The 22,802-nt window shown below is 37.7% G+C and overlaps 1 protein-coding gene across 17 annotated transcripts in view; it reads right to left on the minus strand.

Moving 5' to 3' along the window:
• CLASP1 (cytoplasmic linker associated protein 1) overlaps positions 1-22,802 on the minus strand; it is a 270,123-nt gene that overhangs the window by 51,448 nt on the left and 195,873 nt on the right. For 11 of the 17 annotated variants that reach the window (XM_081261195.1, XM_081261182.1, XM_081261183.1 and 8 more), the window contains 7 exons: positions 19,337-19,440; positions 17,440-17,463; positions 15,880-16,124; positions 9,615-9,678; positions 6,706-6,869; positions 2,045-2,123; positions 1,049-1,192 (listed from right to left, as the gene is read on the minus strand). In XM_081261195.1, coding sequence (XP_081117321.1) covers positions 1,049-1,192; positions 2,045-2,123; positions 6,706-6,869; positions 9,615-9,678; positions 15,880-16,124; positions 17,440-17,463; positions 19,337-19,440 — 824 coding nt within the window. The remainder of the gene's footprint in view (positions 1-1,048; positions 1,193-2,044; positions 2,124-6,705; positions 6,870-9,614; positions 9,679-15,879; positions 16,125-17,439; positions 17,464-19,336; positions 19,441-22,802) is intronic. The other 6 variants (XM_081261194.1, XM_081261184.1, XM_081261198.1 and 3 more) reach the window with 1 other exon arrangement.

Genomic DNA, 22,802 nt, shown 5'->3' on the forward strand with positions numbered 1-22,802 from the left:
CTGCTTAGGATCACCCTTCCCTTTTCCCTGTCTGGATCCAGGTGGTCCACATTTTCCATCCTGCCCCAAGGCCAAAGGGCTACTGGTAGGGATGGCTGAGGAAGGAGTAGAATACAGAAGAAGAAAATGCCAGGTTGTGAGTGCACACAAATAACCACCTTGGAGTTCTGAAGGCAGAACTGAGAAATCTGGGCTTTAAAAAGCATGAAAAGCAAAGCTTTTATATAAAGTAAAAGTTTGTAACAACCACGTGTGAAATCCAAGCTTTGGAAACACCCCTTATAAGAAGAGAATGAGGACAATAGCTATAACAGCCCCAATATGAACTCACACTCTGACTGTAGTGTGTTGGGGACTGATTAAATGCTTTACTGTCATCCTTTTAATGGTCTGTGAAGCAGATTAGTTAATAAGAGAAGGAGTAGTAGCCTGTGCTCTACCATGTTACATGCCTCTCAATGTTATTTCAGAAGAAGGAAATATTTCCCTTGAGCTACTAAAATGACAACAACAAAACAATGTGTTGGTATCAGGTGTTTCAAAAATCTGAATTCTGTCCCCACGCCACTCCATTTCCCAAATCACAGACAGCATGTTCCAAATGTGGCATATAACTAGATGTTTATTCGCTCTTCTTAAAGTGAAGAATCTGTTCTATCTTATCAAATTTTTCAACTACAGGCACCCCACAGCCTGCTAGCCTCAGATCTACAATTGCATCTTCAAAGCACAAGTCAGACTGTTCAGTGTTCTTGAAAAAGACACTAGACTGCTAGTGCTTTCATACCACAAAATGACAAAAATGGACACCTGGGAAACCAGGAACCCATCAGATTTTTCTTGTGATAGTCAAACACTGGAAATGGACATAATAGGAAAGAGAAGAAGAAAACCTTGCTTTTCATAGGAAAAAAGTGCTTGTGTGTGTGTGTGTGTGTGTGTGCGGGCAGTTTGCACATTTCTAAATGAATTTCTGGTTTCTAATACACGCCTAGGACAGTCTGTAATTATACTTTATGTAATTATACTTTAGCTCTCTTGGTCATACCTTTCTCACATCTGAACTCTTTGGTTCTGTTGTCCAGGTAATGATTCTAGAAACAGCAAGCCTCGTCTCACTAGAGTTTACAAAATCTGTTGGGTCCATCTGTCTGGCCAGAGACTCAATGTATTTCAGGATTGCAACTTTGACCTGAAAGACCAAATAATTATAAGTATTAAGTATACTCAACCAATCTTTAAATAGAATTCATAAGTGGTGGCCACAGAAAAGTAAACACCATTGAGGGGAAACTCCCTTCTTTTGTCCTAGACTTATACTTCCACATGAAATGACATCCTAATCCTCACAAGTGCTGCCGGACACTTATAGGGCAGCTCTGCCACCAAATGAGAGGGCAGGCTCAACTCTGTAGTTAGTTTTTCACACATTCCAGGCCCTGTCCAGTGAGGCAAGCTCGTGCTCTACTCTTAACTTTTATATCAACTCGTCAAAAGGGTGTTCATTTATTAGGCCCATAGTGAAACCTCAAGACAAATTCATGATCCAGGAACAGATGACGAATATGACTACACACATCTTCCCTCCCTGTACAACAACAAGAAAATTTAGTCAAGTTATTATCAATAAGATGATTTTCCACATCTTAGAGAGTGATAACATTAAAGAAATATTCCAACAAGATGCTGATCTCAACACATCAGAATGCTTAATTTTCTAGTTTAAATATTAATTGTGAAAAAGATTACTAATGCCCAAATGATGGTGAGGATGTGGAACAACAGAAACTCTCATACACTGCTGGTAGAGATGTAATATGTTATAATCATTTTGGCTTCTAAAAAAGCTGACCATGCCTACTTTATGATCCAGCAATTCTTTTACAAGGCACTAAACCAAGAGAAATGAAAACATGTCCACAGAGTGAAAAAGGAATATTCACAGATTTCCTAACTGCTAAATACGAGTCATGTATTAAAAAGTAAATTTTAAGCAACTTTTTGAGTTCCTGGGGTTGAACTGTAATGATGAATAGATACTGACCTTGAGGTTTGGAGTCTGAGTTTGATCCACAATAAATCTCATCAAAATGTTAAACTGTTGATCAAATGGAAAGGAGTCCCTAGATTAAAAGAAAAGAGAGTGCTTGCTTTTAAAGATATTGCAAAAAGGAATGTCAAACTACATAACAAAAACATACTGTTATAAATTAATATATGTAAATGCCTATTCACATTCTTTAAATAGTACTTTCCGTTTTGCACAAATACAAAGTACATGTTTATATAGGAAATTTAAGAAAAGGAAAATCTTCCACTAAAGTTACACTAAACCCCTCAGGGTTATACAAAATTACATACAAGAGGAAGTGAGGGGAAAGGGAAAAATAATACAAGGGGGAGAAATGAATTACAGTAGAGGGGGTAGAGAGAGAAGAGGGGAGGGGAGGGGAGGGGAGGGGAGGGGGATAGTAGAGGATAGGAAAGGCAGCAGAATACAACAGACATGAGTATGTCAATATGTAAATCAGTGGAAGTGTAACTGATGTGACTCTGCAATCTGTATACGGGGTAAAAATGGGAGTTCATAACCCACTTGAATCAAAGTGTGAAATATGATATATCAAGAACTATGTAATGTTTTGAACAACCAATAAAAAAAAATAAAAAATAAATAAAGTTACACTAAAGTTACTTTGAGTAGCTCTTTTAAAGATTAAGACCAAACAGCAAACAAGGCAGTAAGGAAGATTCCTCCTGTCCTGCTCAGGGTCATCCTCTCTTCACTCCAGCTACCTTTCTGAATGCTGCTTACCCAAGAAACAGTTCCTATTTCCCAGATCTTATTTTTACAACCTCACTATGCTGCTTCCAGGTGACCTGGCTTAAGCCAAATGTCTGTTTTCTTTGTCCTGGAAACTGCCTATGATCCTATTTTGGTCTGACCAGCACAAAAGAATGCCTGTTCAAAACTCAGTGACAGAAATTCCCCACCCAGCTCAACTCACACACAGAAGCCTGGGGCCCAAGGAGCCCCTTCTCTTGTTCCATTTCTTGCCTGTGAATGACCCATTTCTCATAGTCATTGTGCATCTCTGAGCCAATCAAGTGACCCTTAGGGGATCCTGGCTAGTGAAAATCAGTGCTCTCTCCCTTAAAATGTGGCAATTACTAGTACCAGTTAAAAACTGCCTAATGGAGCACTATGTAGATAACGCTGATAGGACTTCTACATCAATGGGAAAGATAATGCAATCGGCAAGTCCTATTACAACTGAGGCTGAGTGGTTACATTTCTTTCTTTGGAACCTTTTAGAAACCTTTCCCAGTCTATAGAAGTACAGTAAAATGAATAAAAATGTAGGTGTGAATCTACAAATATTTGAAGCAAATAATATCTATGATCACAGAATTGTTATGAAAATTAAAATAAATGATATAAGAAAAATATCAAGTTTTACGAAGTGGTGCATATTAGGTGCCACCGTTATCAGTATCATAATTACCAACAGAAAGCAAACCTGACCCACAGCACCCTTTCCTCTCATGTCTATTTGCACCCTGGAAGTTCTGAGGACTGCTTCTGGAGACCAAGTGCATGTCAGTTGTCAGTACACCCAACTTAAGTGACTGGTTGACACACTGCACACAAAATGCTGCTCCCTGCTTGTGCAGCAAGGGGATGAGTGGAGAATATACTTCAGGCACTGGTGTGTTTAGCCAGGAAATGCACCCTGTTGTTAGCTCAGCCACAGAGAGGAAACTCAGGCAGATTAGCTCAGGTCTAGAATCTGTGGAGCACCTCTGAGCCACCACTGAAAGTCCCTCCAAATAACCACTGGATGGTTCCAGATGAACTTCAACAGCTGCACAGCTCAGCAGCTGAAACAAAGAAGGGAATCACAAAAATACCCTAGGGACTCAGAACAAGTCTACTGAGATTAGATTTTGTTTTAACGAAAGGGGTAGCCATGAAAATTAGAAAGAGGACACACTGTATTCCTTAATTACCAAAGTTTAGTTTGCAGAATATTATAAACTATAGCCTATTTGTTTTTTTGGAAATAGTACTTTTAACTTTATAGAAATCCTAAATTAACACATCCTTATGTAGAAAATAATAATAATAAAAAAGAAAATGTCCCAAAATACATACTAAAGTTACTTTGGGTAGCTATTTTACTAAGTAGTAACCTTTAAGAGTATAATCTTAATCCATTAAGTCCTAAATTTTCAGTTCTACAAATGTAACAAATATTCAAATATTATTCCAAAGTTATCATAAGTGGTATATTTGTTGTTCAGTTTAAGTATTTATAGGTGTCCCACATCTGGGTCAGTGGGACAAAATGATTAATATGCTCATCATTCCTAAAAATCTGAAATGGACCTTTCCTTCATAAATTCACTTAATTTAAGTGACCCAGAGATCAGATCTGGCTTATACATTTTGTTTGGCCTTTAGAGGCATAAGAAATGTGTTTCCCAAATCTTTATTTCTGACCTTTTTTGAAAACTATGGTTTCACTGGGCACACATCCTACAGCCTGTCAATAACTCCCTTCTCATCACTCATTTCTACCAGCTGTATCAGTCTATCAATTCCTGGCCACACCTTCCATTGTTATGCTCCTTAATTCCATTAAATTTGATCATCCAAAGAGAGAGTCTAGCTTGAAAGTCTTATTCTGAATGTAGCATGTTACTTTTGAGTTTATAGGAAATCAGAAGAAAGGTATTTTATAACAGTACAAATTAGAAGGTTAACCAAAAGAAAAACCCTGGCATCAGAGTATGGAGGGACAAATGTGTGCAAGGCAGCCAGAGTCCTGAACTACCTGCATGGATGGGGACGGGGAAGGGCATGTGCTGTTGTTAGTGGTGTGAGCTGGACAGAAAATAAAGGTACAAGCACTACCTCTACCGCACACTCAGGAAGGGAGGACACATGCCTACAGAGCAGCCTGGAGTCACAGAAGCAGAGAGAGGAGCAATGATCAAATCCTGGATGCTAATTCCCAGATGGCCACTAACACCAAGTGTGAGCCTGGCAAAGTAGTCTGTTTCTCACTGATGATACGAACATCATCTTTAAGGTCCTTTGTTTTAAAATTTCTATTATTTCAGTTTATAAATAATAACTGGGTCTTATAAGCTGAATATGGTGGCACATGTCTATAATCCCAGTGACTTGGGAGGCTGAGAAAAGAGGATCACAAGTTCGAGACCAGTCTCAGCAACCTAGCGACACCCTCAACAACTTAATGAGACACAGTCTCAAGACAAAAGGTGCAAAGGTGCTGGGAGTGTAGCACCTCTGGGTTCAATCCCCAATACCAAAAATAATAATTATTATCATTAATATTATTATGGGGTCTTATAAAAGTTACTGCTCTGGGGGCTGGGGATAAGCTCAGTTGGTAGAGTGCTTGCCTTGCATGTACAAAGCCCTGGATTCAATCCCCAGCACCACCACCAATAAAAAAAAAAAAAAAAAAAGTTACTGCTTTGATGATAATTTTCTGAGTGATCCAGGAGTCATTCATTTATTTATTTTTAAATTTATTTGTTTCTTTGGTGCTTTACCACTGAGCTACAGCTTTAGTCCTTTTTAGTTTTTAAGACAGCATCTTGATAAGTTGCTGAAGGTCTCACAGTTGCTGAGGTTGGCCCTGAAAATGAGATACTCCTGCCTTAGCTTCCTGAGTCACTGAGATTACAGGCATGCATCCCCATGCGCAGTTCTGTCTATCCATTCATTTATTCATTCACTCATTTTTATTTTAGCATTAGGAACTGAACCTAGGGACACTTTGCCACCAAGCTATACCACCAGTCCAGTCCTTTTTTATTTGTGTGCATGTATGTATGCGTGTGGTGCTGGGGATTGAACCCGGGCCCTTGTGCATGTGAGACGAGCACTCTACCAACTGAACTATATCCCTAGCCCTGTACTTATTTTTTGAGACAAAAGTCTCATTAAGCTGGCCTCGAATCTGTGATCCTCCTGCCTTAGCCTCCCAAATCACTGGGATTACAGGTATGTACCACATCTGGCTCATCTGTTCTTACTCAAAGATTCGTTAATCTGATACATCTCTCTCCATTTCCCACCAGATGACAATGCCAACATTATTGCAAAGTGTCTTCTGAGAACACTTAATTCTAACTCTTGTATACTGAAGATAAGGGAGAAGAGGCTTCGGAACATAGTTTTTAATTTTTTCTGAGCCTTGTAGCTTCTCTTTCCTCATAACAGCTACAAGGCTTACAACTGTTGTAATGTTTATCAAGGAACCGGTCAATTTAAAGACAGTTTCTGAACCAACAACATCTCAACATCATACATTGATAAATTTCCAGTGTGACTTAAAAGAAATTGGTATTGAGAATACTAAGAACTTCAGAAAGATATGTATATTCTAAACATTCTCTTTAAATATTTTATACAGGAAAGATAATCAATTCTCAAAGTTTTACATGTGTCTGAGGCATTCACAAAATACAATGCCAAGTCAAGGAAGATATGGGTATTTCATCTCCTGAACTGTTGGGACACGTCGACAAAAGTCAACAAGAGAACTTGAGAACTGAGCAAGAGAGAAGAGATTTGAGTGGGTGACAAAGACCATGAGTAACAGAAGACGTTGCCAAGAAATCACAGTCGAGACTTGTAACAACATGGCTGAGCCCCTTGACACTCACCTTGTGACATCTAGGGCCTTCTGAACTTTTGCTTGCACAGAGCCAAGTAAATCTGCTCCCATTTTCTTAAGTAATTGTGTGAGAAGGACAAAAAGCCAGTCTTGCAAGTCATCCTTATGAATTATTATAAAATCCACTAGAGTCTCCAAGAACATACTGAAAACCTGAACATAAATGAAAACCAAGCATTTCACATGTCTGATTCATGATTTTCTCCAAAGAGTAGAAAGCATTAAAAAGGCCCATGCTATTTTACCCAGACTCTCGTCATTTATGTGAACACTGTTAACAACCGCTCATATTGCAAAGGCAAATGCAATGTGGAAAATGGAGAAAGGAAAAAGGACTGACACTTACTCTCTGTTGTGAATTCCACCGCAAACCAGGCCATGCAACAAAACAAATTCCATGTTAGTCACAGTGAATATCATTTTCATGCAGTTTCTTTAAAAATCCTGAAAAAGCTACAAACTGATAAAATACTTGTTCCTCCCTCAATATTAGCCTATAAAAGTTAGTACAAAGAGGAATGAATTTTTCTGAGTTTAATCCTAGAGGCTTTAAAAAAAAAGAGAGAGAGAAAAAGAGAGAGAGAAAAACTCAATTGTCCTAATTCCATACTATTCTTGCTCATTACTGAGTATTCATGGTATAGTATAAGATACAAAAAAAAGCCATTCCCTATTATGTAGCTATTGCCTTTCATCTTAATCAGCTCTTTTGAAGTATGCCAATTTCAGATATTATGAATAAAATATTATAATAAATGATAATGACAGTTCATGTAATTCTTGTACTGCTGTGTAATTATCACAGATATCTAAGGTGAAACAGTCCACAGTGGAATATCTGTGAACCAATTTCAGAGAGATTAGTAGCACCGTGTTTCCCTACCTCTTCAGTGAGCCTTGCTCTACTGGGACAACCCACCAATCACACACCTCCTCGTTTCTAGTGCAGCAACTGTTCACCACCAGGGGTCTCCAGTGAGTCAGCTCAGGAAAAAAAAAAAGCCAGTGGCCCTGGCTGTGGGATTCCTGGCTTCTCTCACAGACAGCTAACAAATATCAACTAAACTGAGACCTCCAAACTCACTGGACAAGAGCCTTCTGATGATAACAAATTTCCTTCTTTATCCTCACATTCTGCTTCTGAATCAGCAATCTAGAGGTAACAGGTAACAGAAATTTCATCAATGTTCAAAACCATCTAATATCCCTTATGGTATAATTCTTACGAAATGTATTATGCTTATGCTTTAACTCTTATTGCTTTTAACATTACCTTAGAGAAAAGTGTGCAAAGATTATATCTTTGAATATCTATATGGCCTCTAAAATTGACCTCTTTTGGGTTTTATTGACATTGTTAATATTATCCTTGTTGTAAAGGTTTTCCGGGAGATTTTTGCAGGGGCATAGAAGTGGAGCATCACCCTGTATTCATTCCCTTTCAGTCTCGTGAACAAAAGGCAAGGGGCCGTATTTGGTTTTTCTGTATCTCTGGCTCATAGCAGGTACTCAGTAAATACCAAATGATTGGATGAATGAGTGTGTGGGTGGGTGGATGTTACTTTAAGGACAATTCCTATGAGGAAGCAAGGATAGAAAAAGAAGACGAAATACAACTGGCTGGAATTTCACAGTATTATAGGCTGCCTTCTCCCAGCAAGAATTAGAAGAGACCATTTTTTACTAGGGAAACTATAGTGTAATATGGTTAATCCTGCAAGTCAGCATTTAAGATCTGCTTCTGCTGGTTTAGAATTCCATCAATATCTATACTTTAGTTTCATCCTTTATCCACTTTTGAACTTTCCCTGTATCTTCATCTTTCCATCTTCTTCCTCTGAACACATCTAACAGCCTTTAAAGGCTTCCTCCCAAACAACGGTATTTATTTAAAATCTAGACTCTAAGTAATTTTATAAAGTGTCCATCTCTCTGCATTTCCCCTAGAATGGGCCCTGTCCCACAGTCATGCAGGCACTCTCTTGTCAAAAGGGCCCAGTGTTTCTTTTGGCCCCCAGGAGGTGGGGGCCTCAGCTAATGGTGACCACCATATAGCAAGTTCTTGGGAACAGCGATATTCTATTTGGAGATAAAACCTGGTTTTCCAATGAACCCATTCAATAAATACCTCCATTTTCTACCTTGTCCTATGAGTACAAATACTAAAGTTTACAAAAATAATTACATAAATATTTTTTTCACTACAACAACTTTAAAAAAATGCACTATATTATACAATCTTCCATTCTAGCACTTGGCTCACTATTTAGCTAAAAGAGGGACACAAATATTAAAATGTTTGTTGAATGAATGAAATACTATTATCTGATTCTCTTTCCATGAAAGCTTTCACTTGAAGCTTGAAATTTATGAATATTTAAGTTCTGAAGAATTCCTTTTTATTTTTTATTTTGCAGTATTGGGTATTGAACCCAGGGTGTTTTTGTTTTTAATTTTTTCTGTAGTTGTAGATGGACAGAATGCCTTATTTTGTTTATTTTTATGTAGTGCTAAGGATTGAACCTAGTGCCTCATACATGCTAGGCAACCACTCTGCCACTGAGCCACAGTCCCAGACCAAACCTGGGGTGCTTTGTCTCTGAGCTGCGTATCTCCAACTCTTTTTATTTTGACATTATAAGGTTTCACTAATTTGTCCAGCTGGCCTCAAACTTGGGATTCTTAGATTTCAGCCTCCCCAGTAGCTGGGATTACAAGTGTGCACCACCATGCTTGGTTAAAAATTCCATTTTTGAGAGACATAACACATGCTATTGCAGAAATGGGTGTTAAATTTGTAAGGCTGAAACTCACTGGGGATTTCTCTTTCATTCTTGGGTATTTTACACAGCTCACACACACATGCAGATGGGAATATAAGTCTGATCCCAGATTTACCTTGCTATGAGGGTCAGCAAACATTCGGGTGAAGATCTCACACAATCTCTTCAATTCTACTCGACTAGAGGAAATAAAATAGAAATAAATTAATTTAAAATGTAAAAAGTCATCACGTCAGTTAGTTATAGTTTGCTTTTAAAAATCCTTTAGATCCTAAAAGAACCTAATCCAATAATACTGGGTGATTTCAACATACCCCTATCACCAATAGACAGGTCATCCAAACATATAGTCAATAAGATAATTCTGACATAAATAATACTATATATCACATGGACCTAACAGACATCTACAGAATATTTTACCCCAAACAACTAAATTCACTTTCTTTTCTGCAGCTCATGGAATCTTTTCCAAAATAGACCATATTACAGATCATAAGATAAGTCTTAGCAAATATAAACAAACTGACATAATCCTGTGCATATGATCAGGTCATAATGAAATGAAACTAGAAATCAACAGCAAGAAAATTCACAGAAACCACATAAACACAGAGAGTGAACAATATTCTTTTAAATGAAGAATGGATCATAGAAGAAACAAGAGGAGAGAGCAAGAACTTCTTAGAAACAAATGAGAACAGAGACATGACATATCAAAATCTCTTGCACAATATGAAGGCAGTTATAAGAGGAACGTTTTATAGCACTGATTACCTTAAAAAATCCAAATAAATAAGCTAATGCTATACTTCAAAGCCTGAGAAAAAGAAGATTAATGCCAAAATCAGTAGAAGATGCAAAAAGATCAAAGATGAAATTAATAAAATTGAGAATAAAAAATACAAAGTATCAATGCAATAGTTAGTTCTTTGAAAAGATAAACAAGATCGATAAACTCCTAGCCAAACTAACCAACACAGAGAGAAAACCCAAATTAACAACATTAGAGATGCAAAAGGAGATACCACCACAGACACTTCTGAAATCCAGAGGATCATTGGAAATTGTTTTGAAAACTTATATTCCAATAAACTAGAAATTCCGGAAGACATTGATAAATTTCTATATACATATGACCTGTCCAAATTGAAAGAGGAAAATATAGAAAACCTAAAATAGACCAATATCAAGGTATAAAATCAAAAAAGCAATTAAAAGTCTTCCAACAAAGAAAACCCCAGGGCCATATGGATTCTTTATCAACCAGACCTTAAAAGAATAAAGACCGGGGGCTGGGGATGTGGCTCAAGTGGTAGCGCGCTCGCCTGGCATGCGTGCGGCCCGGGTTCGATCCTCAGCACCACATACAAACAAAGATGTTGTGTCTGCCGAGAACTGAAAATAAATATTAAAAAAAAATCTCTCTCTCTCTCTCTCTCTCTCTCTCTCAAAAAAAAAAAACTCATTAAAAAAAAAAGAAAAGAATAAAGACCAGTTTTCCTCAAATTATTCTATTATTCTCCCAAATACATTCTAGGAAGCCAATATGATCCAAATATCAAAACCAGACAAAGACACATGAAGAAAACTATAGACCAATCTCCCTGAAGAACATAAATGCAAAAATCCTTAATACAATATTAGCAAACCACATTCACAAACATATTAAGAAGACAGTACAACATGATCAAGTGGGTTTCATCCCAGGGATATGAGATTGGTTCAAACTACGTAAATCAACAAATGTAATTCACCACATAAACAGAATTAAAGACAAGAATCACATGAACATCAATAGATATAGAAAAGGCTTTTGATAAAATCCAGTACTCATTCATGCTAAAAACACTAGAGAAGGAATTTACCTCAACATTATATATAACAAACCCAAAGCCAACATCATACCAAGCAGAAAAACTGAAAGCATTTCCTCTAAAATCAGAAATAAGACAAGGATGTCCACCCTCACCACTTCTCTGCAATATAGTTCTTGGAATTCTAGCCAGAGCAATAAGGCAAGAGAAGGAAATTAAAGGGATATAAACAGAAAAAGAAATAAAGTTATTTTTTTGGTTGATGACATTACCCTAAATCAAGAAGACCCCAAAAACTCAAACAGAGATTTCTAGAGCTGATAAATTCAGCAGGATACATTCACAAAGCAATAGCTTTCCCATGCTCCAATACAGAGTCTGCTGAGAAAGAAATCAGGAAGACCATCTCATTCACAATAACCTCAAAAAATAAACAAACTTGGGAAAGTAATCTAACACAGGAGGTGAAAGACATCTACAATGAAAACTATAGAATGCTGAAGAAAATGAAGACCTTCGAAGATGGAAAGACCTCCCATGTTCCTGGATAGGCAGAATTAATATTGTCAAAATGGCCATCTTACCAAAAACACAGATTCAATGGAATCTCCATCAAAATACCAATGACATTCTTCACAGAACTGGAAAGTCATTTGGAAGAATAAAAGACCCAGAATAGCCAAAACAATCTTATCCAAGAAAAGCATAGCAGGAGGCATCACAATACCTAATCTCAAATTCTACTACAGAGCTACAGTAACAAAAATGGCATAGTATCACCGTCAAAACAGACACGAAGATCATGGGAATAGAAAAGAAGACAGAGAGACAAACCCACGTAGCTAAGTCATCTGATACTTGACAAAGGTGCCAAAAATATATGTGGGAGAAAAGACAGCCTTTTTAACTACTTCTAGCCCTCACTCTGGATAGAAGTCAAATCAAAGTGGATCAAAAACTTAGAGGAATTAGATCAGAAACTTTGTAACTGGCCAGAAGAAAAGAGGGTCAACACTCTAATACACTGGCACAGGTACTGATTTATTTAACAAGACTCCTAAAGCTTAAGAAATAAAACCAAGAATCAGTAGGTGGGACAGCATCAAATTAAAAACTTCTGCACAGCAAAGAAAATTATTAAGAATATGAAGAGAGAGCCTACAAAATGGGAGAAAAATCTTTACCAGTTACTCCCCTGACAGGGGATTAATATCTAGAACATCAGAGTTTAAAAAGCTCAATGTCAAAAACAACAATAACAACAAAAACAACAAAATCACAATCAACAAATGAAAAAAGAATTAAACAGATATTTCTCAAAAGAAACACAAATGGCTAACATATACATGCAAAAATGTTCAACATCTCTAGCACTCAGGGAAATGTTAATCAAAATTATACTGAGATTTCATCTCACTTCAGTCAGAATGGCAATTACCAAGAATACAAATAATAAATTCTGGTGGGGAAAAAGGCACACTCAAGCACTGGTGGTAAGACTGCAAATTAGTACAATCATGCTGGAAAGCAGTATGGATATACCTTAAAACCTTATGACCCAGCTATCCCACTCCTTGGTGCTTATACAAACTAAAATCTGCATACTATGGTGATATAGCCACATCAATGTTTACAGCAGCACAACTTATAATAGTCAAGTTATGGAACCAGTCCAGGTGCCCGTTCATGAACAGATAAAGAAAATGTGGTATATGTACACAATGGAGTTTTACTCAGCCATAAATTAGAATGAAATTATAGCATTTTCCAGTAAATGAATAGAACTGAAGATCATCATTCTAAATGAAATAAGTCAGATTCAGAAAATCAAAGGTCAAATGCTTTCTCTCATACATGAAAGCTAGAGCAAAGTAAGGGGGGAAAATGTTGTGGGGGGGTTTCAAATATTATAAAGACAGAGGAAGATCAGCGGAATAGAAGGAGATTGAAGTGGAGGGAGGAGGCAATGAATGAACTTGACAAAACTGATGTGAGCATATATGAATACACTACAGTGAATTCTACCTGTATGTATATTTATAAAATACCAATTAAAAATAAATAAATGAGTGGAAAATAGACCAGTAGAACAGAGGAAGAAGAATAGGGATAGGGAAGAGGGGAGGGAAAGAAGAAGTAATGGACAATGAAATTGACCAAATTATGTTATGTGCATACACAAATACACCACAATTTTATGCATATATAAAATATATCACTATTCTTTACATTTCTCATACACCAATTAAAAAAAAGAGGAGAAAATAACTTTGTTTCTGTCAACTATGCAGCTTTATATTTATGCAACAGAATTTTCCACAAATAAATATCTTATTTAATTCATGAAGCTAAGAATATAAAGGTATAGATTCATTCTCATTTTAAGGTGAGGAAATTGACACTTGGAGCATTATATTCCCAAGCTCACAGAAAGTGACAAAGCATGAGCCAAACCCCCTTCAACTCGACCCAGGGCTCTTCTCCATCTGCCACAGCTGAAAGGGTATGCAATAAATTAGAAAAGAAGCATGTGTTTCAGGGTCACACAGGCCTGGAACCTTAATTCTACTACAAACAAAGGATAATGATATCTTTAATCCCTCTCTTTAAAGCTCTGGCCTCTTCTCAAACAGATATGCAGTATGTCACAAGGCTGCTGGGAAGGTAACACATGGCACCTACTACTGTGCGGGGGACACAGCAAACCCTCAGGCACACTGGTGTTCTTTACCTTTTCTCATCCCTGATTGCACTACTACCTTTTTTTTTTTTCACTCTGAAGCTGAAAAGAGGGTCCTCTCTTCCTCAAATTATCATCCATCCTTACACAGATGAGAAAGTTGGCTCAATGACCCTTTAGTATGTACTGTTAAAAGTACAACCTAAAGTGAATGCTGATTTCTAGAGATTATTTAATGGGTACATAGTGAACCCTAGGAATCCAAAAAAATAGAATCAGCAGCAAAAAATAAATTCTGGAAGAAAAATCATCCTCATTTTATTTTTGGCAGATCACGGAGTGTCATCAGAAGTCTGCATTTCAGAAGGCATATGACAGATCCTCTCACACCATCTTCAAGGACAGACGGTATAACGTGGGCAGGTGTCAGTACAGGAAGGTGGAAGCAGATGAAGAGCCACCCGGGGGCACAGCCACTCATCAGCCAGTGCTCATCTGGCTACAAAGAGCCCAGGATGAGCCTCACCCAAGGTCACAACATAGCCAGTCTCAATACTTATCTTTAAAAAAAAAAAAAATCCAGAAGATATAGTACATTGCATTTCATGGGTTCACTTGTCCTTTTCTCAATTCCCATGTTTTAACATCTCCATAATTGAAATTTATCTTATACTTGGTGACATAGTAACACTGCCATATTTAGTAAACAGCATTTCTCATTACTTCTTTAGAGAGACATAAAATCATAGTGTACCAATGGGGCCCAAATATGGTATAAATGCATACCTTTTTGATGTTATATAATATGTGCTTATTTTAGAAAATTTATAAAATATGTAAACAAAGCAAAAAAGAAAAATGTTCAAAAAATAACACTGCTGATTTGAAGGGCTCTGTTTTATCATCTGTTTACTCTGCATATGTATAAGCTACTATATGCTTATAAGTATTAAAAATTTTAGACCGAGACATTTTATCCTGAACCTTGAAGAGGAATACAACATACTAATTTGCAGAGTTGTTTCATTGTTCACTTGAATTGTAAACTATACCCAGATTTCTCAATAACAACATGAAATAGAAAAATATGAACCTTAAGGGAAATGTTTCATAAGCCTAATCAATTATAGAATATGTGCCAGATATTTTGAAGACTCTGAATGGCAAGGATGGGTCTTACTTTTGAGCATCAACACATGGAACTTTGTAAGGACACCCTAAATGACAAGAAACCCCTTTAAGAACTTAAAAACAGTATATTACAGGGACATAGCCACATCAAAGTTTATAGCAGCACGATTCACAATAGCTAAACTGTGGAACCAACCTAGATGCCCTTCAGTAGATGAATGGATAAAGAAAATGTGGTATATATACACAATGTAATATTACTCAGCAATAAAAGAAAAAAAATCATGGCATTTGCACGTAAATGGGTGGAGTTAGAGAATATAATGCTAAGTGAAGTTAGCCAATCCCAAAAAACTAAATGCTGAAAGTTTTCTCTGATATAAGGAGGCTGATTCATAATGGGGTTGGGAGGGGGCATGGGAGAATTATATGAACTCTAGATAGGGCAAAGGGAAGGGAGGGGAAGGGAGGGGGCATAGGGGTAGGAAAGACAGTGGAATGAGATGTATATCGTTACCCTAAGTACATGTATGAAGACATCAATGGCATGACTCTACTTTGTGTACAACCAGAGATATGTGCTCTATATGTGAAATATGAGTTGTAATGCATTCTGCTGTCAAATATAACAAATTAGAATAAATAAAAAATAAACACACACACACACACACACACACAGAAACCCCTTTAAGTCTCTGATGAGTTAAGAGGGGACTCGGGCATGACTCTCAACCCTGGTCTCCTGCCCTTACCTCAGTGTTCTTTGGCTCTTCAGCAAGTTCTGCAAGCCCAGCAGCCCTTCTTTCCTTTCTGACCAGTTTGAACTTGCACAGTGGTTGAGAACTTCTGCTACATCCTCGGTCTGCCGCAAATAATGGGGAATGCCACCATTCCTGGAGCCATAGGAGCGCTCGGAGCAAACACTTGAGGCATCGCTGTTGGCGTCATCATCAGAATACATCCCATATGGCTCATATCTCCTCCTCACAGGCTTCTTCTGATGGATCCAATGAGGGATGGAGGTGAACGAGGAAAAAATGGAAAGGTGAAATGGTCATGAGTCATATCAAATAAAAACAATAACAGAGTTAAATGGAGAAACACACACACACACACACACACACACACACACACGTCCTGTGCTTACAGATCAGGGAAATAAAAAAAGAAAAGCAGTCTTCCAGGAGGAAAAACAGGTAATAAGTATCACACTCCTTGGCGGGGGTGGTGGTGGGGGTACAGGACACTGGGACACACATGATTTGTCCTCTTAATACAGTGTACAGTGTATGGGTTTTGCAGCCAGGCAGACTTGGGTTACAATCCTGGTGCTACCACTGACTGGCTGCATGATTTCAGAAAGCCTGTGAAGATTTTTCCTTCAGTTTCCTACTCTGCGAGAGGATGCTATTTATGCCAATCCCACAGGCTTGCTTCGAGGACTCACTGGAATTCTAGGCCAAATAATCCAGCTCGGTGCCTAAGACACTGCAGGTGTGTGCACCCCTGGGTCCCTGTGCAAGCTGCTTTGAGCATGGTCTATGGGCAAACTTCTGTGATGACATTTCGTTAAGAAAACCTAAAATTGAAATGCCAGTGGCAGAAATATCCTATGTAAAAGAATTCTTAAACTATCTGAGCCACTTTCATTAAGGACTTTAGTTTTGCAACAAAAACAGGCTTCTTTTAAAGCAGACTATAATATCTGCTTCATTCATTTCTCTTACTCTGAATACAAAAACTACATTAAACCTACTAGCTATATAAAACTGATAAAAATTATAAAATACAAATTTTTCTAAAACCAAAACAGTCACCGGTTTAAGTTGTACAGATTCAATTTTCTATTAATACTAATTTTTATGAATCCAACTTGCTCAAGACTGTTTTGTCATCTGCCTATTGTCCCAGCATAATTATGAATAGTATCCCCTTTTTACTATTGAAAGTATTTGTGTTTGGATACTAAGTTATATGATCATCCCACTCACACACAGAGTCCTAAAATAAGAAAAATGTCAATAAATCCATTTGTGAAACAATGACAATATAAGAACAGGCACAGATTGAGTTAATATAATGCAATTCTAATAGGAGACAGAACAGAGCGTGACATTAAAATAAATGCTAACACAAACATACATAAAAAGTGATTCGATTCCATCCCTAGTAAAGGCATTGGCAGATTCAACAGAATCGGAACTCAGACCAGAATTTCTACTACATTTTGTGCTGCTTTTGCTAGATTCTAAAAGAAATATACTTGCAACAGAAAAAAATAAAGTTGTAAACAAAAGTTAAAGCACTGGTACCTTGCTCCTGGCGTCTCCTAACAGCTGTAGGCAGGAAAATATTGAAGGATGGGGAAAAAGCATAGAGAATTATGTCAGAAGCATATGTGGGGATTGTTCTGGCAACAAAAGCGTATAGCAAAACATTTCTTAGCAAACTAAAAATACAGGTCAGCAAGCGTTTCACATCAAGCAGGTAGTAATAAAGACTGCTTTTTTTCAAAATGGCATTTCCTAACCTCCTAAACCTCTCTTAGCACCTTCTGGCTCTTGCTATAATTCTTTACTGAAACTATTCCCATACCCATACCCATGAAGCACATCTCTAATGTGACTTCTGATGTACTATCTATTCCTAGGAGACTTTCTGTCTGTCCCTGGGGCTTTAATTCTGTAGGCAGGAATTCAGTACCATTCCTGTGCTCTTCTGAAGCAGGTCACTTGAAGAGACCAGAGTGGACAGAAAATAACAAGGGCAGCCTGAGTACAAAGGGAGCTGGGGCTCAGCGAAAACCTCAAGTCAAGTTATGCCAAAGCTCCAACTCTCCATCTCTGTTCTGCCTCCTAGAACTTTGCACACAGTCCCTTATGCAGTTCTTTAAACAAATAAGAAAGTCCTCAGCCTTAACTGGAAGTCCCATTTAGTAAGGGTTTCAGCTTCCATTGTTTCCCACTCCTCTGACCTCCACTTCCTAGGATCTCTGAACAAATAAAAGACGGATTCTAAATGCTGTAATTTGGAAGGAGAAACAGCTTCATAGAATTCTGTTCCAGCTCTTGACTCTTAAGTTAAAGCCATGGCCAGAGCAATTACCCTGGACTCCAATACCTGCCAGAAAAAGTTCTACATATAAGGGTGATGAATAGAGCCAGCCAGGCCATCTGTCTACCAGGAAAGCATTCTGAGAGCAGCAAACTGCTTTCTCACAGACACTTGTACAAGAAATCATCTGACTGAGCAAGAATAAATGAAGGAGAGACAGGAAGGGATGAAAGCAGGAAACTCCACAGCCGCAGACTATAAAGTGTCAGTCAGATGGAACATGGCTGGATTAAAAAACTCAGGGTAGGAAAGCAGGATCCTGTTATGTGTACTTTTTTCTCTACAAGAGAACAAATCTTAAAATAGCAAAGGCAAGGCTAGAGATCAGATGATTCTAAAGAATATCTATTTTGAATTCTGAGCACATAAACTGGAATATGCAAGACACTGTGCTCCCACCAGCTGAAATGCATCTTGACCATGAGCAGGTTCTACTAAGGAACTTTTTGTTATAACTTTTGCAAATTAAAGGAGCTCTGGTCACTTTTTTTTTTTAAATTTTACATTATAATAAAGCAAAAACATATCAGTATTTCATACCCTCAAACAGTAGACATTAAAATTTAGGAAAATTTTCTTAAATATTGACTTGACTTTTTTTTTTTTTTAAACAAACAGATCATACAGACCCATTAGTAAGGGAAAGAAATAAATGCAAGATTTTCAAACCTCAAACTATTACCTAGTGTTATAATTATGTTTAGGCTATGCCATCAAGGTCTATAAAGCAACAGAAGCAACAGGATGGAAAACAGGAAATGCTGGAAAAAAACCATGGTCCCCCCCCCTCCAAAAAAAATAGCTCAATGACATCTGAGAAGTCTGATGTCATCAAAATCTCCTTGATACTGAGGAGCACAGACAGGTAAGGAATACTGGATACTAATATTTTTTGGAAGGCCAATTTTCATGTATGTGTGTGGATGTAAAAGATTAAGAGGAAAACAACAGTAATGTAAATCTGTTCAACGTTTATATAATTTTGAAGGGTTTCAAATATGATTTAGTAACCTGATTTGGGGCAACTTCCTGTGAAGACAGGGAAAAACGTGGATGAATAATTCAAAGAGATTCTGCACACACTGTGCCCCTTACCAAAGCATCAGCAACTGCAGCTTCCAGATCTGTACTGGTGCTCAAAACCCGCATGGCATTCACAGAACCCGGTATTCTTCCTGGCTGGCCCAGCCCAAATCGGTCTATTTAGAAAACAAAAGCAAAAGATGTGTCACTTTAATTCACTTGCTCTCAATTCTTTGCAAGGGGCTCCTGCCTCTTTGTGCCACAGTGGATAGAGGCTCTGACAAATCCCTAGCCAATTTTAACTGCATTAACTTATTTACCAGTGGTAGAGGTTAAGTTGTTTGCATTTAATACTATGGAGCCACAAAGCTCAATAGTGGAAACTGTTCTTTTAGTGGAAACTGTCCCTTACTATTTTATTACTTTGAGACATGAGAGAGGGGAACTTATTCTAGAAGGGAGCTGGACTATGAACTGAATCTTTTAATCTATTGAGCTTTTCCTCTACAGGCAAATGGCCTTAATGTTTCTTCAAACTAATTAGAAAGCTTCATGATTTGATCAAAGAGTGAAGTAAACAGTTAAAATTCGAAATGAATGTACTAAATTGATCTCTGTGCAAAATTTCCTTAGTCTTTTTGTTGTTTTTGCAATACTGGGCTATACCGCCAGCCCTTTTTATTTTCTATTTTGAGAGAGGGTCTGGGCAAGTTGTCCAGGATGGACTGGAACTTGGAATCCGCTTGCCTCAGCCTCCCAAATTGCTGGGATTATAGGCATGCACCACGGCACCAAGCTCAATAATAGCCTTTATACTGAATAATAGTCGTTTATACAGATAAACAAAATGGAGAGAATCCAAAGAATTTAAAATAACTTTTAACAGTTCGAACAACTATTCTAAGGTTGTTAGTGATCACAGTATATGAAGCCTTAGTTTTTAAAGTCCCAGTAAGTCAGTTGACCAGCCTTCCTTAAGAAGTGCTGGAGATTAAGACTATGATAGGAGGAAGTCAGTGTAAAAGATGCATTGGGAATGATAAAGTTTCTTAATTAAAATTCTGATGTAGAAAAAACTTTGAAGAAAAATTTTAAGATAAAAAGTGTTTTCCCTGTGAACTGTTTCAACAAGGGAAATTTCCGTATTAGCCATATTCTCGTATGAAGCATTGATTAAGAGGGGAGCTAATATTGATTTTACATAAACTTTAGATTGGTAATAAGATACCACTATAAAACTGATAGACTTTGAAACTGTTATTTAGCTTTTATAAAATGTCAATTTCAAGCTATTATACCTTCTACTACAACAGAAAGGGAAAATAATTTAAACACAGCTAGTCAGTAGTTATACAGTCATGAATTTTTATAGAGAAACAAAAATTGTATGTTATACTATCCCCTTTTTTAATGCATTTGCTGATCATTCCAAATGTCCTCTTAGTCATTGTGTTGCAAAGGTGATTTCATGTGCCACATGAAACCTAAAAAGACCACAAAATAATCACATTTCTATATCTATCTATATGTTAGTTAAATTATGAAATGAGTATAAATTTGAGATTTACAGATTTATAGATAATCTTTAAGTCTTTTTTTTTCATTAAAAAAGGGTAGATAGTAAGGGATTTATGAGTAACAGAATGAAAGTAATTGTTATAAGCCATTTAAAAATTACCCAGCAAAACTTAAATAAAACGGAGTCTAAAAAAATTTTAAAAATTAAAAAAAAGTAAATCTCATGCCAGCGATTTTTGTTCCAGGGATAATATTGTTTCATTTTGTTTTAAATCAGAAACAAAATTAAAACTTATAAGAACAATGCAATTATTCTGTGTTTCCCAGATGCAAACAGCTTTGCCATACACAGTGACTAGGATACCTGATATAGAATACAGATAATTTGAATTGCAGATCTTGTATTTTTTTTTTCTTTCTTTTCTGTGGTGCTGGGGATGAAACCCAGGGTCTTGTGGATGCTGAGCATGTGCTCTACCACTAAGCTAACCCTCAGTTCCTGAACTTCAGATCTTAAGGGGAAATGTTTACCTGGACCTAAGCAAGATGACCAACTTTTTGTCTCCACCAAACCAAAATCTGCTCTACATTCCTACTGCTCTGACAGTGTGACAAAGCTCAGTAAAGGATGGATGCGTAGAGCTGTGCCCACAGTCTGGCCCCTAATCATTAGGAGAATGCTTTTAAATCCTAGCATACATAGAACTAAAGAGAAAATAACTGACTGAGGGAACTGGTAAGCACTGTCACCATCCACAGCTCATGAATTAATACTCAATTGAGAAAAATAGTCATCAGAGACTCTCAGCATATGAAAATTAGGCCAGTTAAATGTGGCAAATTGATGCTACCATATGTTTACTTTTTGCCCCTCTGGCTAGCCAGTTGATAAATGATGTGTTAGAGCTGAGATGGAAGGTTTGGGGTCCACAGGCTGCAAAGGTTAAGCTCTGGCATGATTTAATTACCTGAATCCTGATCTTATTTTTCCATCAAAATTTTTAGGACACTTACTTTCATATATTTGAAACTATGCATGCTATAATTTGAAGCATTGTTAACTGAACAGTACCTCCAAATAATTGGAACCTGACGGTAATAAGTAACATTAACATTTGACACTACACTGGGAAGTGAATGCTCTGGAGATGAAAGGCTGTTGGATGATATCCACACCCCATGTCCCCATGGGGCCCTATGTGACATCCACTTTGGGTGGTTGTTTTCATGGGAAGGGGGTGGTAGGAGGGGAAGATGTGCATCCCCATTTCTTTGTTTTGACATAAATATGAACACTAGAGAAATGATGCTGTCAAACAGGCAATAAAGCATCTATGGCCTATTAACAGAACTATAAACATTCAACAACTTAAAAAAACGAAAGCACATCAGGGAAAACAAACATGAGGTGCACACATGCCAAGCGGTAGCTGACACGGATGAAAACAAATGTTAACATGGGAGTGGAACTAGAACAGATGGAGAAGCCGAGTCATGCAGTTAGCACTTGTTCACCTGACTGCCCAACAGATTCAGCAGTGGAGAGAGCACTAGTGGACCTGGAATGACGTCGAGAGGCTGCAGGTAAAAGGAACGGCAACACCCACAGAATTAACACACAGGAACCAGAGGAAAGGCAGGGACTGCTACCAACAAGGCTGCATTTTCTCATGAAAAGAAATGGTGCTGGATATGAATGGACAGTAAGCGGCAACCCCCAGACTCCACGGGAGCTGCTGGCTCTCACACAGCTCTGAGACACACAGGCACAACAGAGGCACTCTTGCTGGTGCCTCCCACTATGGATGCATCCTCCAACTCGGACTCCAGGTTTAGATTCACGCTATGAAGCCTCTATCAGCCAGTATGAAAATGTGTCAAATGAAGCACATCAGGAGTCTCCGAGTACCGTCTAAACCCCCAAGTGGATAGCAGGAAGATGGATTTTTAACTCAGCTCACGAGATGTGTCATCAGTATGTGATGCATATGCCACCATGCTCCAAAAACAAAGGCAGGGA

Source organism: Spermophilus citellus (assembly GCF_964194105.1).
Source record: "Spermophilus citellus genome assembly, chromosome: 11".
Classification (NCBI taxonomy): domain Eukaryota; kingdom Metazoa; phylum Chordata; class Mammalia; order Rodentia; family Sciuridae; genus Spermophilus; species Spermophilus citellus.